General features: G+C 41.4%; 1 protein-coding gene across 2 annotated transcripts in view; it reads right to left on the bottom strand.

Annotated features, from left to right (window-relative positions):
• Mgam (maltase-glucoamylase) overlaps positions 1-19,237 on the bottom strand; it is a 143,966-nt gene that overhangs the window by 44,187 nt on the left and 80,542 nt on the right. For both annotated transcript variants that reach the window (XM_038318489.1, XM_038318490.1), the window contains 16 exons: positions 18,330-18,458; positions 17,978-18,088; positions 17,590-17,652; positions 16,003-16,137; positions 15,490-15,577; positions 14,954-15,092; positions 14,053-14,186; positions 13,888-13,922; positions 13,681-13,797; positions 13,172-13,320; positions 12,536-12,620; positions 11,597-11,653; positions 8,805-8,929; positions 4,737-4,825; positions 2,976-3,025; positions 2,424-2,591 (listed from right to left, as the gene is read on the bottom strand). In XM_038318489.1, the coding sequence (XP_038174417.1) occupies positions 2,424-2,591; positions 2,976-3,025; positions 4,737-4,825; positions 8,805-8,929; positions 11,597-11,653; positions 12,536-12,620; positions 13,172-13,320; positions 13,681-13,797; positions 13,888-13,922; positions 14,053-14,186; positions 14,954-15,092; positions 15,490-15,577; positions 16,003-16,137; positions 17,590-17,652; positions 17,978-18,088; positions 18,330-18,458 (1,674 nt within the window). The remainder of the gene's footprint in view (positions 1-2,423; positions 2,592-2,975; positions 3,026-4,736; positions 4,826-8,804; positions 8,930-11,596; positions 11,654-12,535; positions 12,621-13,171; positions 13,321-13,680; positions 13,798-13,887; positions 13,923-14,052; positions 14,187-14,953; positions 15,093-15,489; positions 15,578-16,002; positions 16,138-17,589; positions 17,653-17,977; positions 18,089-18,329; positions 18,459-19,237) is intronic.

Here is a 19,237-nt window from a genome sequence, read left to right as displayed (position 1 = left end):
CTATTACACTGTAGAAAGAGGGAGGAAACAAACCTGCTATGATCACACTTTTTTTTAATTCCTTCCCTGGACCACATAACCCCTATTAACTTTGTCAAAAGGGCTTTCTCCTCCGCTTCCCAAATTAAGCTATTTTTCTCCTTCATCACCTCCCCATATCGTGACCCCTTTGGTGTGGAATGCTTTGAGAATGGGGCGATATGAGTCATGTGCCTTGGGCTGTAGCAGGTTGTTTTTTTTTTTTTTTAATCTGGAATTGTATACAAGTTTTCCCAATTATCTTGGTCCAAGATTTATCAACTAAGTGTGAGAATAGGGAATAGTACATATCCTTACATAGACTTTTATTTACAACACCCCAGTCTCATCATATCCCGAGGCCAGAAACCCACATTTGAAGGTACACATACTACATTTGCTTTCAAATGCTGCATTCCGTTCTAATTATCCTGTTCTTCTTTTATTTGAAGTTTCTTACACAGCACCTGCATGACTAATGCATCCGCGTATCTGGAGCATTCTGTCACTTCTAGGTGTCACCATCCTTTTCTCAGTGTCCTTCCAGTGGACACTGCCCTGGCTTTCCTGTCCTACCAATCTTTACCCTCTACTCCAGCCTCCAATAAGGCCTTGATTCAAGGATCACTATCAAGACCTTAGAGAATTAAATATGACATTCTTAGTTGGATGCAGGAGAACCTCTCAAATATGACAAGTTTTCTCTGACTCAAAATTCTCTGCTTCTAAGTGTGAATGAGACCTTAGCCAGGTGTGGAATTAAAGACTGGCCTGTCCAGAATAATTCAACTTGGAGAGCATCAAGACAAACACTTTCTAGGAAAACAAGGCCCTCTCTGAACACCTTACCAGCTATCTTCTTTGTATAAAATGTGTACTTATTTCTTGGTCTTTCGGGTTCAAATAATACATTCTACCTATTATTATGTGAAAGTTTAATAACTTTGGCATATTTATGGCCAGAAAAGTACATTTGAGTTCACTTGCTGGGCCAGAGTTACTTTCTGACTAGAAGGTTCTGTCCCTTCAGCTTTACCTCTGCTTTCCTCTTTAACAACTCTCTTTTCTTTATTTACTTTGTTTTTCTTTCTCACCTCTCCTAGAATAAGGGTATCGCAACTGTATCCAAGCATCCTCTACCAGTCCCTAGGCAAAACACACCCTAGTTCTGACAAAGTTCAACCTCTGAATCAATTCCAACAAGATTTCAACTTTGAACTTTTAATTGCAGAAAAACAAAGGAAAACTGTTTGCCATCTCAGACTTCTTGTCACATAAAGCTGATGAATCCAGTCTTATTTTACATGTATGGGTGTTTTGACTGCATACATTATGTGTGCTGTGTACCCACAGAGGCCAGAAGTAACATTGGATCCCCTGGAACTGGAGTTAAGGGAGTTTGTGAATCAATGTGTGTACTAGGAATCACATGTAGAATCTCTGGAAGAACAGCCAGTGATATTAAATGCTGAGTTGTGTCTCCATCTCCATGAATCCAAAAGGCTGGTATCAACTACTGCATTTCTTCAGATAAAATCAAAACAAATATTTTACCAACATTGGTTTAGATCCCTTCTTAATACTTCTGTATATTTTCATGTACATGAATTGCATCTCTCATCACCCTGGTTCAAACAATAGAGTTCTCTTTTGATGAAATCTTAACTACCTTATTTTCCATCAAGAACAAAGCTTGTTTTCACACACCCATCACTCAGATGTCTTAAACTTGGCCCTAGACACAATCAACAACTTGATTCTTTATTTGTAACTTATGTTGTAATATATGTATCCTCTTTGTATGCTGTCATGACAAAACATCAACTGTCAATAGACCAATTAGCAAGCTCAGTTGACTAAGGAAAGGTTCTGCACATTGCTGAGGAAATAGAAGTCATACAGAAAGCTTGGATATCCTTGTGTCTGCCATAATACCACTTTCTAGCCACCACCTAAGTTAGTTAATCACACCTTCAACTTTTTCACAAAATATTTCTTACAAATGTATATGATAGAGTATATTATGTCTTAATAGAGTTCAACAAATGGATAGAAACATAAAAATAGTAAATAAATAAAGGTAATTTAAATGTTTTAATACAAGACTCCTATCTCTACCTTCACCTTCAAACACAAGCCATCAACTTTCAGATCCCATCCCTTGGACCTTGTTCCCACATCCAGTTAGAGAAAACCAATCACTGAGAGTGAAGAAATAAGCATGGAAAAACTGGAGCCATGGTGCCTCAAACTATCTCTATATTTTTACCTTCTTCCTCCCTACTCTGACATGACCATTAGGCCTCAGATGGCTCTGATCCTTCAACAATTCATGTAATCTTAACAAGAAGTGATTCAACACCATGGAGGTTTGTGAAAGTAACCCTCACAGGATGAATTCTTACCTTCAGGTCTGAATTGTAGGAGATTTTTGGAGACATTTGAATGAGGACATCATTCTGTTTCACCCTGACATTGTTAATTTCCTCCGTCCCAAAGATTTTAATTTCCTGGAATGCTAAGTTATTGGGATCCTTGTAGTTTGCACTTGAAATTGTCACATCCAATTGGTTCTGAAACACAAAGCATAATGATGAACAAATAATGAACACCTGGATTCTTTAGGTCCTAAAACACCTAAAACTGTACCCTTGACCTGTTCTAAAAGTCTATCAGTTTTTTTTGCTGGTGCATGCTAATGGGTGTACAAATTTATTTTTATAATGCCCATAGAGAGAGCGAGGAAACAGACAGATATTTTATAGAATAGTCTTTTACAACACTAGCTTATTTCTTTATCACTACTGACTCTTTAATAACTAGCTGAAATAATTATGAATCAAGTCATAAATAGTGGTGCTGATATTGAAATACATATAGTTATATGCATACAGAAAAACAAAAACAGTCATCATCATATGAAATTTCACACAATATTCATAAAAATATGCACTCACTTGGGCGACAGAGAATTCACTGAAGAGGTAAACGTTGTTGGCCACAGTATCTGAAAGAAGAAAGAGTTGTCATTCTTGCCTGTGCCCACAGAAGATGAGCTTCACCTCCTCTCCTTAAAACTGACTGCTCTTTCTTCTCATGACTGAAGAACACGGCACTAGACCTGTCAATCACAACTTCTTCAGACACTGTGGCTGCTTCCAGATTCTCACTAGTACAGACAAGGCCACAGTGGACAAGAGAGATCCAGCATCTCTGTGACACACTGTTTCATTTCTTTTGATGCTACAGACCCAGACAGGGGACTTGAGTGTTATATAGTAGCTCTACTTTCAACCTGTGAAGAAGTGTCTACACTGTTCTCCATAATAACTATGCAAATTTATTTTATGATTTGTTGTCTGTTTTTGGTGTCATGTTTAAAATCACAATACCATGCCCAATATTCAAGAAGTTTCCCTCTATATTTCTTCCTAAGACATTGCTGTTAAATATGTTGTCTATTTTCTCACAAAAGCTAAGATGAAGAAATAACAAGCATATCTATCTTCGGGAGGCAGAGGCAGGCGGATCTCTGTGAGTTCGAGACCAGCCTGGTCTACAAGAGCTAGTTCCAGGACAGGCTCCAAAGCTACAGAGAAACCCTGTCTCGAAAAAACAAAAAAAAAAATAGAAGATGAATGGATAAAAGAATTAGGGTGCATATTTACGATGAAGTTTTCTTTATTTTTGAAGAAGAAGAGAGTCCTGCATGGTGAGAGCAGACATGAATCTGGTTCATATTCCACTAGGAGAAGTAGGTGAGACAGCTAAAGAGAAGCAATGTATGGTCTCTGCTTATACTTGGGATAAATAGCCGCACTCACATGAACAGAAGAAGGAACAAGATAATTCATGGTCAGGGAGGAGGGTAAATGTAGAAAACCTGTTCAAGGACTATGAACCATGATATGAACAACTTCTCGAGAGCCAATGCTGCCATTAGTGGTGATAGAAACATCAGTTAATGCTATGGGAAACATTTCACAATGCCTATATGTGTGCATAGCCTGCATAGCCACATACTTGTCCTCTCCTTAATGCTCTAAACATGAGAGCATCCTTTGTAGTCCTCCCAAGGCAGTCATCTTATGGGAATCTATTTCCCAAATTAGAGTCATGAGAATTCTTAGTACAGTAGAGATAGAAAGAAAGGTAGGGAGGGAGAGAAGGAAGGAGGGAGGAAGGAAGGAAGGAAGGAAAAGGGAAAGAAGGATGCAGGGAAGGAAGGAAGGAAGGTAGGAAAGGGAGGGAGAGAATTAAAGAGGAGAGTGTGCTAAAGCACATAAGATGCACATAATCAGGACTGTGTGTGCTCACTGCCTCCCTGCCATGGCTATGACTTCCACATTATCAACAGTTTTCCCACAAGGACTCATGAGGAAGATATTTACAATGAAAATGAATCACAGAAACAGTCTTCAAAATGTGTTCTTCAAGTGTCCTTTAACAATGAAGTTAGAGACTATTAGACATGACTAACAAAGGAGAATATTCAGAAAGAGAGACAGACAGAGAAAAAGAGAGAGACACTCTCCTCCTCATTCTTTGGTCCATCTAGCATGGTCTCTGACAAGTACAACCAGAAGTCCATGTTTTCTCTGGGAGGATGCTCTAGGATGCCTGGTGATATTGCACTCACAGCTGAATGGCCAGCAGGGGCGAAGGGACAGAGTCAGACACTCTGTCCTGCCATGGCCACGCCCTCTCGCAGCACTTACCCTTGGACTGCCCATCATCCCAGAACAGCTCTCCTCTTGCTTCTTTGTTTTCATCCAGGGCAATGAGAAGGCCAAGAGGGTTCTTCCGGCTGTGGGGGACAAGATTTACACAAGGCACAAAGCCTTAGAACTCAGAGGATTTTAGAAGATATTGCCAGCAATTTTCCCATGGGCAAAGGACGGATGGGTAAAGGACTAGTCATGGGTGACTGATGTGGGAGAGTCTTCTGTTTGTGTTGATTTCATTGGTTAATAAAGAAACTGCCTTGGCCCATTTGATAGGCCAGCCCTTAGGTGGATGGAGTAGACAGAACAGAATGCTGGGAAGAAGGGAAGTGAGGCACATGACTCAGGCAGTTGCCATGACTCTCTCTCCGAGATGGATGCAGGCTAGAATCTTCCTGGTAAGGCACCACCTCGTGGTGCTACACAGATTACTAAATATGGGTTAATCAAGATGTGAGAGTTAGTAAGAGGCTAGAGCTAATGGGCCAAGCAGTGTTTAAAAGAATACAATTTGTGCGTTGTTATTTCAGGTAAAGCTAGCCATGCAGGAGATGGGCGGGATGAAAAGCAGGCCCACAGTCTCATCACTGCAGGTGACTTCTTCCCTTCAGAGACAGGGGCAAGAATGCTAGAAGACACTTTCTCCAGTACCACTGTCACAGGGAAGAAATATCTGTAGCTCAGCAGCAAGTCAGGGTTTAAACATCAGCGACAGTGGATGCTGTGGCTACGCTGATACATAGAATGTAGACTATGAGATAGGGTAGAGGCTTAGACAGTGGTGCTGTGGCCAAGGTCACGACAGAGACCACATAATAAGGACTATATCAGCTGCTGCCAGTAGATACGTTCTCTCTACTATGGAAATTTTTACTAGGAAACACATAAAATAAGGGTTATCTATAGAATGGTAACTCTATATTGGGTGCCTTTGTTCGGGGTCATTGGTTTGTTTATTTGTTTTTGAGACAAGCTGCTCAGACTAGCTTAGTACTGGCTCCCTGGTCCAGGCTGGTTACTAATTCATGATCCCTCCTGCTTCTGCCACTCAAGTGCTAATTCTATGATACCCCATTATGCCTGCATAATTAATTTTATGTCTATTATTTTCTTTGGGAAAAAACAAAACTGAACAAAACATCTAACAGCCGTTTCATGCTTGTTTTGCATGTGCACCTGCTTCAGGTTTTCTGTTGTATTTGTTGTAGGTCATCCTTCCACTATTTAATCAGACTGCTTTCAACAAAATCGGCTGATTTCCTCAACCAGGGATTTATTTATCATTGCTAAAATGCCAATAAGTATAAATATAAATCCGCATAATCCTAAATCTCAGTAATGTGAGACACATTCAACACACTTGACAGGCACCAAAGTAGGGAGTGAAAAGTGACACAAATAAGAGATCAGAGAGTACAGAGACACTAGCACAAGTGTGATAACAATTCAGAGGACGTGCACACTAAAGAGAGTACAGAGACACTAGCACAAGTGTGATAACAATTCAGAGGATGTGCACACTAAAGAGAGTGCAGAGACACTAACACAAGTGTGATAACAATTCAGAGGACGTGCACACTAAAGAGAGTGCAGAGACACTAGCACAAGTGTGATAACAATTCAGAGGATGTGCACACTAAAGAGAGTGCAGAGACACTAGCACAAGTGTGATAGCAATTCAGAGGACGTGCACACTAAAGAGAGTGCAGAGACACTAGCACAAGTGTGATAACAATTCAGAGGGTGTGCACACTAAAGAGAGTGCACAGACACTAACACAAGTGTGATAACAATTCAGAGGACGTGCACACTAAAGAGAGTGCAGAGACACTAGCACAAGTGTGATAACAATTCAGAGGACGTGCACACTAAAGTATGGAATTTATACTACTCTGTAAAAGATTGGTAGGCTTGCAAGGGAGAAATCAATACTCATAAGAGACAGAAACAACACAGGAATACACACAGTGAGCTAAATCACAAAGATGCCCAGAAAGTCAGACATGAGAGACACCATGTTAAGCATTATAAGCTGGACATGTAATGTCATGTTTTCATTTCATATTTCCTATTATCAATAAAAACCACAAATAAACAAACAAAAAATTTGACGGATTGAAGAGGCATGATGAGAGCCTGAGATGGGTACTAACGTAGAAATACTGAAGGGTGGCAAAAAAAGGGGGCGGGGGACAACCAGTTGATGAACATGATCAATGCATTACATATGGATGGAAAGAAGTGCGTCACTGATTAATTTGTACAATTAATGTAGACTACCAATAATATGTAATAATAATTTAGTAGGAAATTGAGGGTGAAATGAACTATGGGATGGGGCAGTAAATACTTGATAGTTTGCCTCACAGACTGACCCAGCAGGAAGAGCAGTGGGAGAAGATGCCTGAATGCAGTTGCTGAGTTGGTTATATTTGCAGACTGTCATGTCTGGGACATAACTGATCTGTATGGCTATCAAGACACTGCATAATGTAAAAATGTATGGATAGAGTGATTTACTGCTACAGCTTCCATGATGAGATTTTACCCTCTCTCTATTACCTTTTTTTGTCGTTTTTCATTTTCTTTTTTTTTCCTTGTATCTATTAAATTTTATTTTGTTTTATTCTTGGGTGGGGAGGGAGATGGGTGGAATTAGAAGAATGATGAGAAAGACTCAAAGAATACAAAGAATAAATAAAAAGAGAGTTTAAAAACACGGCATGAAGAACAGGTACTCAGCTTGAAAACAGACTGGTGAGGTGCATGGACTCACTAATAAAGGATACCAGGCATCGAGGAAGAGGAAAAACAAAGTTTTCATTGTTGTGAGAGAAATTGCTATAGGAGTACACAATAGGCTGATGTTGAAAAGAGAATGAAAATACAAACTGGCATTGGATTAAACACTTTTTCAAAAAGTGTGAAATTAAATAATTAAAGCAGTGAGGGTGTGTTCAAAGAGAAAAATAGGTGTCCGCTCTCCTAATAAATCCTTGTCTGTGGTAAATAAATATGCTAATAGTTTCAGTAAAACTTTGGCACCAATATGGAACTCTTTAGTAGAAGTGAAGGCTACCATTTTGGAATAAAAAGTAACAAAGGAGAAACTGATGTACTGAACACTTGGGTTTAGGCTCCTGAATCCCATTTTGAATCACTATAAAGAAATGGCTCCGTGGGGTAGGGGTAAAAGTAGGAAACTAGAATATTAGAAGGACCCATAGGGGATACTAACCTAGAAATGAGAATGAATGGGACAAGAGTATTGAACATGGGGTAGACAGTCAGACCAGGGCAAGAGAGGAATGAGTGGACCAGCCTCAAGACGTGAGACTATCAGAACTAAAATTGCAACAGCCCCGGGAAAAGCAGGAGGCTGACCACAGGACACTCAGCATCCTGAAAACTGGAAGGGTTTACAGAGGATTAAGGAAGAAGATCTTTCCACATCCATCAGGGTATAGCTCTCAGTCTACAGATTCCAGAGAAATGACAAAAAAAAAATCCCAGGGCAGAGTGTGATCACACACACACACACACATACACACACAAAGGGAGAAGCTAGAACACACACAAGCTCATACTAACACAAAGGCAAAAGAAGCCAACACACACACACACAAAGGGAGAAGAAGCTAGAACTCACACACACATATGCACATACACACACAAAGGCAACAGAAGCCAACATACACACACACACACACACACACACACACAAAGGGAGAAGAAGCTAGAACACACATACACACACACTCACATACTCACAGAAAGGAAAAAGAGGCCAACGCACACACACACTCACACACACAAACAAAGGCAAAAGAAACCAGCATCCTTCTTCACCACATTCTCCCTGCTGCTTTAGCACACTCTGGTCACAGATATGAATAAAATGTCCTGTTGTGAAAAGGAGCAAAGCACATTCACATAGGGCAGAACAATAGATGCTTGGGAAACTGCATTTGATCTTGAGAGTCACGCTTGAGGTAAAATGGCTTTCTTCACAAAAGGATGAGATCACAGTATGCAAAGCAGAGCCCAAGACCCATCACTCACCTTAACTGTGTGTTCCTGGCATGTTGTTGCCATGGCAAGATGTAACCTCCGCGGATGTGAAGATTGATGTGCTCAAGAGGGGCAGGCAAGGTCTTCCACTCTCCTGTTGAATTAATATCTGCGCCCTGTGGCAGGAGAAGAGATGGTGAGAGAAGGAACACACACCTGCCTGAACACCCAGCAGCTCCTGAACAATCTGCTCGGTCACCATCATTCAACCTAGGTCATTATCACTCTTTGGTCCCCTCTGCTCTGTTAAGGTTTGATGGATTTAAAGCTTTAAGAGCTTATTAGAATCCCCGACCTTATGGGGAGTGGAGATATGGGGGAGAGTTACCGCACATACTAAATGAGGTCTTCCTGGGGATTCCAACCATCCTCACTGCACACAATGTTTCTAATTTGGAAGGTGGGGTGACATTGAGCAATACTGCTACTCTTTCTTAGTTCCTGAAACATTTCTGCCAAGGGCACTACTAGGCCTCCCTTTCCCCAAGAAACCACAGATTCCCATTTCTTGACACATGCACTCATAGACGTACTAGGTAACCAACACTTCTGACTTCTGCTCCCTAGAAAACCTTTGTCCAATTAAACAGTACTGTTTTCATATCCTTATCAGAATACAGCCAACTATATCTTCTCTTAACACTTTTGCAGAGTCTCTTTTGTGTGAGGTGCAGTCTGACCTGATACATAGCCTCAAACCTTCCTATACTATTTCACTCCAGCAGGGCTTCTATCTCCCTGGCTTTGCTCCATTGATATTTTGTGACAGGCAATTCCTTCTAGTGATGAGGCTGCCCTATGCCTTTCGATATAAAGTAGCAGTGTTGATGACTGTTGGCTACAAGCTACTAGCAGCTCCATTACTCATCCCACGATGACCATGAGACATTGCAGTTGTCCTCTGGCAGCTATTTGAATGCTGTTGCTTTAAGGGGTAAGGAGTATTCATGTGGGCTGTGTATGTCTGGCTGCCATCCAATAAAACATGAAGTAGGAAGTTTAAATAGGTGGCACAAGTGTTTAGCTCTCCCTGACCCCCACCCCGCAAAAAAAGAAAAGAAAAGAAAAGAAAAGAAAAGAAAAACACTTTAGATTGTGAATAATACTAAGGCAGCATTTTCTCAGCAATTTCAACCATTTAAAGTTGCTTTAATTTGACATTAATTTAAAACTACCTTCTATTTCAAAGCCATATGTAAAGTAGCTGGTCCAGGAAACTCTTGTTAGCTTTCATATTTTGCTTTTAAAATGTAACACACGTAGTCATTTGCTTCTGTGCCAGTACTTAAGATGAACAGATTTGCTTCTGTGCCAGTGCTTAAGATGAACCAACCCTGGTACTGATCACCTGCTCAGCTCAGTGTGTTTAGTGTTCCTACACCTAGTGCTCAACAAAAAGGCATTTTACGGGGTAAGATCAGCACTAGGACAGGCTGGACAGATGCCTATGGTGCAAATTTTAAGGTGGTCTATGCTCTCAAGACCATGTAAAGCCAGGGCCAGCATTACAACACAGGACATTTTTAAATTGTGTGTCCTGTGCTTCTCCCTACATAACCCTAGTCCTGGCCCTATATCAGAAACCCCCGACACACCTAAAAGGGAAGGGATAAGGCAGTCAGCATGAAATTCAGGCAACACGAGGACCACTTCTGCTGACTGTGGTCTACTAAGAAGGCAGTAGAGCATCCCACCCTAAAGGCAGCATGAGCCAAGAACAAAGCATGTGGAAGAGGGTCCAGATGCCCCCAAGACGAAGAGGAGGAAATCCACTCGCTCTTCTTTACACAGCTGTCACCCAGTCTTACTCCAATCCCCTGGGGTTGTCACCCAAGGGACTGACACATGCTCTGACTTTTGTCTGCCACTTCCTTCTCCTTTTGTTAGAGGGCAGCACACCTCTAAAACCCTGTCCTTTCAGCTGGACTCTTAGCTTGCACTAGTCCAGAAATATACCACAAAATGTTTCTTGTTGACTTCTCTCTTCAGTAAATGCATGTGAAGACCTCGGGCATCCAAGTGATGTACTGTATGTCTCTGTGTTTCTATATGTTTATATATGTCTCATAGCAATTAACCTTAGGAATTGATATAGATGAATTCCCATTAAGTTTACAAACTACACAAACTGACTTAAATTTTATCTATCTATATCTAATCTATATATATATATATATATCCCTCTCTATCTCTTTCTATCAGTATGTCTGTCTATATGTCTCTCTATTTATTTAGAGGGGTGTCTGTATGTTTGTTTGCATGTGTGTGTGTGTGTGTGTGTGTATGCAGATCAGAACACAACTCATGTTTCTTTCCTCCTTTACGTAGTGAGATCTAGGAACCTAACATCAGATACCAGGCCTATGTGCCAGCACATACACTTGTTGGGTCATGCCTCCAGCCCCAGAGAGTAGACTTCTAACAAAATGCAGAAAGGAAAATGCATCCATAATTAAGAACTTATATAAACAAAAGTGAAGCCAACAACATGATTTCAAGAGTTCACTGGTGTCTCCCCACTGGAATAATATTAAGACAAAGGTACAGACTCAAACACAAACTCCCAGAAGCCTGGCACCAGTGAGATATTTGATGTGCCTCTGCAGAGGGCTGTCTTGAAGGGTGATTGGTCAGAAGTTACGAAATGAGGCCACAAAGTATAAAGTGACAATTCAAGACCACAAAAGGTGTTTTCCAGAAGAGGCATGAGCTCGATATCTATCATCTCCAGATACTCTGTATGCTACCACTTTCTGATTGTACGAATATGAAGAAAAACTCACCGTGGGATAGTCATACCAGTGGGCTTTGGGGAAATATGCAGTGACATCTCTGGCATTCTGAAATAAGATACAGAGGAAGTGTGAGCGTAGACACACTATCTAGGACACAGTGACCAGTATACACTGGTGAGGAGTTAAAATAATAATAAGCTCAGGGAACTGACAAAATTACTCCTTCTCTCCTATGTTATCAGTGATGAAGATCCTCCCTTTCCAGCCACAGGAATGAGCCTACCAGAACAAAGTGCTTTCAAAGCCCCTCAGGCTACTAGACTCGGGAAAAACAAACACCATTCTCTTATAGAAGTGTTCATCCCCTCCCTAAAGAAATGAACAGGCAATGGTGACTACAGAGCAGAAGACAATTGTGCAGCCTCAAAAAGATGCAAGGAGTGTTAATTATCTCTTCATTTTTATCAAAAGGCATAGTATACACAGACCAAATAAATTAATCATTTTTTTTTCTAGTTTCAAGACCGTGTAGAAAAGGAAGGGGAAACTAGTTCATTTCAAAAGATGACACAAAGGGAGGGGGGGACTGTGAAATTACACGATAGCCTCAAAAATATAAGGAAAAGTTAAAGGATGAAAGAGATTTTAAAAGGATGACATAGATTGCTACACACAGTTCTCCAGTTTGTAGCTAAGAATCAAAGAAAAATAAAATCTTTACACTTCCTGCATTTGAGCCTACATACCTTACTTGGAGAAATAATTACATCCTTAAACACATGACAAGCTTATTGCTTGAAACATGAGGCTGACATTAAAGGTGTAAAGGCAGAACGCCTAAGGCATGAAACGTTGGCTCAGAAGGACCAGAGGACACAAGCGTAGAGCAGGAAACAGTGTCTCACGCTCCCTTCACACCAGACTCTGCATGACCCCAGGCACGCAGCCCTACATGGAATCCTTACTCCCTCCTGTCCCCATACTCACAGCCTCCAGCACAGGGCTGACCAGGAAGGCTGGACCCAGCAGGAACTGTCTGTCTATAGTCCATGTCTCCTGGTCTGCCAGAAACCTGGAAAAGGAAATGAAGGTGCCAATCTGACCCCAACGGGGCTTCGGAACAAGGCCTCAAGGAAGTCCTCAAGTTCAGACCCAAGTCAGAAATCCAGCTACAACCTATACCTTCTTTATATCTCACTAGACAACAAGGATCACATATAACCCATGCCTACATGCTGTATCCTTAAAACTTCAGAAATACATTATCTGACACAAAGCATCCTCCATGCCCTCACCGTGACACACTAATGCAATAATATGCTGCCCTTCAAAGTTTCATTAAAATGTACTGGTCAGGTTCCAAATAACAAAATCCCTACTGAATTTGGGAAAGACTTTGTAGGGTCACATAAGAAACAGTGATGTACTGTAATCTTTCATTTCAAATGTTCAGTAAATACCTTATACCCAACATAGGCGTGATAAAGGTACACCCTTTGGAGAGCTCAGACAAAAGGGGACTCGTCACTTCACTGTGGAAACCCACCAGTGTCTGGATGCACTTCCACCCTACATGATAAGGAAATTTCCCATTGTTCAACAGGATTCCCGTCTGACACTCACTCATGGAGAAGAGGCCGCACAACCGTGCTGCCCTCCGTGTGGGCCTTGTACATCAAGGTGTAGAGATACGGCAACAGGGTGTATCTGGTCTCTAGCACACTTCTGGAAATATCCTCAAAGGTTGAATTCCAGGCAACAGGGTCTTGTCTCTAAAGCAGCAGAAGAAAAGTGTTCAAAGTCCACCAGAGACAACTAAGGAATTCAAGAAGGTCATTAAAGTCTTAGAAAATGAATAGGAGGAACAGTATCCTAAAATATTCTTACTGGACTGGTAAATATCGGCAAAATTATAACAGAAAAAAATCATAAGAATAAGACTTCTTCATCAGATATAACAGAAAATACTCCCTAAGGAAAAAGTCATGAAAGCAATATTAAAACTACGATATAAAGGAAGAGAACAGATGGTTTCGCAGTTTTCTCCAGGGAACACAGGCAGCGGGATTGCTCGCAACAGCCGAGGGAGCATTTCCAGTAACATAATAGAGGTGAGGAAGCTGACATCCCACCTTGGTCCCAATGGTGTTGTGGTTCCTGGAGAAGGGGTAAAAGGCTCCCAGCTGCATCCAGCGAATGCACATCTCATACTCAGCATCTTGAAAGAACCCACAGATGTCTGCTCCGGTCTGAAACAACAAGGAGCAAAGTCAGCTCTTGGTGCTTTCTGAGGGATGCTGCCACCTTCCTAGGGAGGAGGAGCATGCAAGAGCACTTACATAGGAGATGCCAAAGAGACTGAACTCCATCATGCCTGCAAGGAGAGATGCAGCAGGGTCAGGACAGGCATCATTCTCTGCCTCCTCTTCCCCCTTCACCAAGGATCCTATTCACTCCCGAGTCCACCCACAGCCAGCAGAGGGCCCTGGGCACAACCCACACACCAATGATGGATTTCTTCAGCTGGTCCCAGGCAGCTGTGTTGTCTCCCAGCCAGTGTCCTGCCCATCGTCCAGAAGTGGGGAATGTGGAGCGGGTGATGACGATCCCTCTCTCTCCTGTCACCTCCTGCACAGCTCTGGTTGAGGAAACAAGAATGTATAGTAAGAAAGGGCAGGGAAAGGAAGGCAATGGAACATCTCCACACCCTTTTGTGGTGGCAAATGTGTGCCACATTATTGGAGAGAATCTGGAAGTCTGATTTGTTAGGATTCTGCTGGCAGAATGGCAGGGGACACCATTTTCATGCTGTCTTATCATTAAAAAAAATCATCACATGATGAACCCACAGGTTGTCACCAAAAGGGGAACCTGCAATAAAGGTTTACTCAATACTTAGTTTTCTGTATTTGAGAAGGAAAAATAGAAATCCCTTTCTAAAGTTTCCTAGGAGATAATTACTATTATACAATGGGCACCGGATATGGTTTCATTCAAGACAAGAAACATTGACTATCTGACGAAAGTGACAGCAATAATTAAGAAACAAACAACAATAGAATGCAGACATCTAAATGATTATCCAATTCTGAAATAACGGAGGGAGTTTCAGTCCTCCACTTTCTATCTATCTCTTCTAACTAATTCTGGCACTTGCTCTCCCCAGATGAGTGGGCCTCACGCGCTCTATTTCCCACTGATGTGAAGGTACCTTGCTTAGATCTTGCTTCCATATAATCACAGTGTGTGGACACATGCTCATAGAATGTTTGCTTAATAAATACAAATCTCTACAAAGTTATAGTTATAGATTACTTTTCAGCCCTTAGTATGGAAAATGGAAGACAAACCATCACTGACTGTCCCTACAGTGCCATCAACTGGAGAAAGCAGAGGACCACTCACTCGTAGGTGGGTCTGGTCTGGGACCACCCGTACAGGCTGTGCACATCATAGTGCCGCACCCGGGATTCATCTGGAAGGATCTGCTCGCTCTCCATGCACAGGGTCTTGCTGCTCAGGCCCCTGTCCCTGGCTTCCAAATCTAAGGAAATAATGAAACTTCAGTGAAGATCAGTATTGATTTTTAATTCCTGACTCAGAAAAGGCATTGTATATGGAGCAAAACTATAACTATGCATGACTTCAAAGTCCACCAGCTCCATGCAAAGGGAAAGCTACTTCATTGTACATCTTGGTGGAAATGAATTCTTTAAGTAACCACACCACAGAGACATTATCACATTTGAGTGATTTCTGGACAAGTTCAAGAAATTTTCTAACATCTCCAATTGGATAATATGATGTGCTTTTGCCTTAGACCCTATTAATCATAAATAATGATGGGGAAGCACCCTTTATGGTCAGGGTAACCCCAGCATGCTGAGCTCATCTTTCTTCCAGCCACTGCGCATCAAGTGAAGAGATCCCAAGGTCCTTACGTGGCATGTAGGGAGGATGGTTCAGAGTAGCATCGCTGCAGCCAGAAGGAACTGCCCCATTCACAAAGCTGGAAGGTTCATTCATATCCTACGAATAGCAGGACTATGGGTTATTTTTAAAGACACTTAAGTTCTGTCAATGCAGGAACAAAGAAGTGGTCACACATCTCTATAGATGCTGCACAGAGGGGAATCATGAAACACTGGAAAAGAACAAATAACCTCAACGTGATTGGCTAGACTACTTCATTTTTCCATTAGGACAAGCAATGCTTTAAGGACTTTTTACTGCTGCTGGGAGGTCTCACAGTAGGAACTTCAGACAGGTTCCCATGCACTATACTGAGGACAATTCTAAGTTTGATTGGATAGTCGGCACTTTGCTAGGTCTGAAATCTTTTACTGGAAATTATTATCTCCTTGCCCAATGTCATGGATCCACATGCTAAAAACAACACATACACACATCAACACTATACTCAGGCATACACAGACAAATCTATACACACTTACAATCCACAGGCCATCAAACTTCAAGCTCTTTTGTGGCTCCCGTGGGTTGGAGTAGAGTTCTTGAATCTCCTGCTTCCACCACTTGGCAGTTGAATCACGGAAAAAGTCTGGGAAGGCTACATAAGCTCGGTATAACTGTCAAATTAAAATACAACCAATTTGTTGTAAATGAATATATCATATAGGACACAAGCACATTCTTAAATTTCCAAGTTGTACAGAGTCAAGGTCTGAATAGAACCTATGTAATAAAACCTACTTGATTTATTAGAAAAAGATTTAAGAATAAAGATTAAAAAGCATAAATAATAATATCTTCCCAGCATTTAACAACCTTCTACACTGTGTGGAACAGAGTGGTCAGGCAGATCCTGGACTTTTCATGATTAAAACTTCAATTTTGAAAACTCTATGCTTGTGTCCAGATGATACCTTACATGATAAAATCTCTTTCTCCCTCCTTTCTTCTCCCCTCCCTGTCTAACTTCTCCCATGATCCTCATGCTCCCAATTTACTCAGGAAATCTTGACTTTTTCTACTTTCAAAGTAGATTAGATCCATGTATGTCTCTCTTAGGGTCCTCTTTGTTGTTTAGGTTCTCTGGGATTGTACCTGATAAATTCTTGAATCTAAAAGGGGTTCTAGATCTCAGCTGAGCCTTGAAAACCACATAGAGACCAGCTTCAACATTATCTCAACTAACACAAATTTCTGGTACACTAGGACTATCTGAGGCTTCCCAACAGCACACACTGATACAATTCCAGTTCACCAATTATTGCCATTGTTGAAGAAGAGTTAAAGGTCCAGCAAACACGGAAGACCAAGAGCAGCTACCTCCCAACACTGTACACACTGCTCGCTCACAGGTGTATCAGAAAACTCATAGAAAAATAAACAGGCTGAGTCAGTGCTTTGTATAAACATCTTAGAAAGAGGAGTGTCTGATGATTCTTGTGCTAGTTGTGTCAATGAATTTATTTATGCAAATAAATTAAAAAAATAAATGCAAATAATAAAAAATTAGGACTGAAAATTTAACCTAGGCTACTTGGTCCCATTAGATGGAAAAGCCTGTTCACAGAAGAAAGCAAAGTAATAACAAGAGAACTTAAAGGAAAAGGAAAGTCGAGAGGCCCAGTGCAGGAGGGAAGGGTGGTGCCGGAGCAACATGTGGACATGGAGCAGCCTGTGTGTGAACACAAACATACATGCTGGAAAGGATCCCATAACTGAGGACAAAGGCTGGAAACTATCAGGGCTAGCATCCAGTTCTGAGTTCACAGCCCTTAGCAACTGACAGATTTGCATTTGAAATTGCCATTGTGACATAGAAAACTATGGTCAGGAAACTAGAGCACATTGTATCTTAAACCCATTGGTCAATAATGCCAACATCACAACTTGAAGTAAAACATAGCTAACCATAAAATAATGGGTCTCAGACTGACAGGAGGAGCATGGCTCCTATGTGGGTTTTTCTACAATGTCTCTGCCCTAAGTGTAGACACATCTAATATCCTAGACATGGCTGCCTCTTCCTGGAAACCTTGACCATATCCAGCATCCACAAAGAGCCTTTTTACCTCCAGTTGAGAGTCCCAGTCTAGAGAGGAGTCCACTTCAACACCAGGGTAATCAGGCCAGACCTATGGAGAGAAAAGACTTGATAAACATGTCTTGAAGAAATGTTCATACAAATAATTTCTTAGGAAACTAGAAGTCAAGGATTTAGGGATAATAGTTGCCAAATAGGATTTCTGTAAAGAAAAATAAATTCCTCAAAGTGCTAAACAGATCAGCAGATATTAGCTGAAAACAAACAAACAAAAAAGTAAAAACAAAAGAAAGAAAGGAAGAAAACCATAACTTTAGAAACCACACATAACAGGCCCAAAAATCAACATGTCCAAAGAGCACTAACAGTGGCTCTGGCCCAATGCGAGTCTGACCAAATCAACACAGAGCTCATACCTTTCCCCAGACAATGTCTCCATTATTGGGATATCTGATGAAGACGTCATTCTTTATACCCCGGTCGAAAGCAGGATACTCCTGTGTCTCATTGCCAGAAATGGCTGGGTCCTGAAATCAGAGCACAAGGCAGGTGGAAAATTAAGACAGAAGATGCCAAAATAAAGACAGGGTAGACAAAGGGAAGTCTCCAGTTGGAGTTTCACTGTAGAGTTTCTGTGACTGCCATGAAATACATTTGTAGAAACTGACTTCTCTTTCACACCAAGAACTGGAAAGACATTCTAAGCAATTCCCACACAATCCCATCTATTGTCCCAAGCACAGGGTACACATTCAACAAAGAACTAACCAGAATGAGGATGACCCGCATCCCGGCTTCCTTCATGCGATTGATCAGGTCTGGAAGCCCAGAGAACTTGGGGCTGAGGGTGAAGTCCAGCTGCCTCTCCATGTAGTCGATGTCTGAGTACTGCACGTCCTGGGAGGACACGGGAAAGAGTGGCTGCTGGCTGGAGAGCTCAGGCTCCAGCAGTTCCTGCAGCTTGTGCCCAGATATTCCACCCCTATGTATGCCACATTAAAGCTTTGGACATGGGAATATTTGTGGATATTTTTAAATTTTCCTCAGACACAGAAAAATAATTCATTTCAGCATCAACAAAAAACATACGATGAGTATCAATGCCTGTCTGTAAAGGCTGTTGAAAAAAAAAAAAACGTGCTTTGACTTTCTCTATGAATGTGTCTTCAAGTCAATGATGACTGTCCATAGAAAACAATGTCCTTATATACTATAGATCAGAGGTCTCCCGTAAAAGAAAAAAAAAAAAAACAAAAACAAAAACTGCCCTCACTGGAGAGGACCCAGTGCTGAAGATGATGAAAACCAGTGTTCTCATTGAGACTCTCCATTACAGCTGTACTTGTCCCCTTCCTAATGTCATCTTTTAATTCAGTTCCTCATGATGTGTGAGCCACAATCATAAAATTGTTTCCACTGCTACTTCATAACTGGCTTTTGCTACTGGCATGGCTTATAATGAAATTATCTGTGTTTTCAAAAGGTCCTAGATGACCCCTGTGACGGGGTCCTTTGACCACCACCAAAGAGGTCTCAACCTACATGTTGGGGACCACTATGTTACAGGAAGTACCTTGCAATAATGCCCCACAGAACAATGCACAAAGGGTTACAACATGATTTCTGGTTATTGAACCTCTGGTTTTTTAGGTGAATGTGGCTCCTTCTGTATGTGA

Source organism: Arvicola amphibius, chromosome 2, assembly GCF_903992535.2.
Source record: "Arvicola amphibius chromosome 2, mArvAmp1.2, whole genome shotgun sequence".
Classification (NCBI taxonomy): Eukaryota; Metazoa; Chordata; class Mammalia; order Rodentia; family Cricetidae; genus Arvicola; species Arvicola amphibius.
The sequence above is the reverse complement of the archived record's forward strand: the minus strand, read 5'-3'. Positions and strand labels throughout refer to the sequence as shown.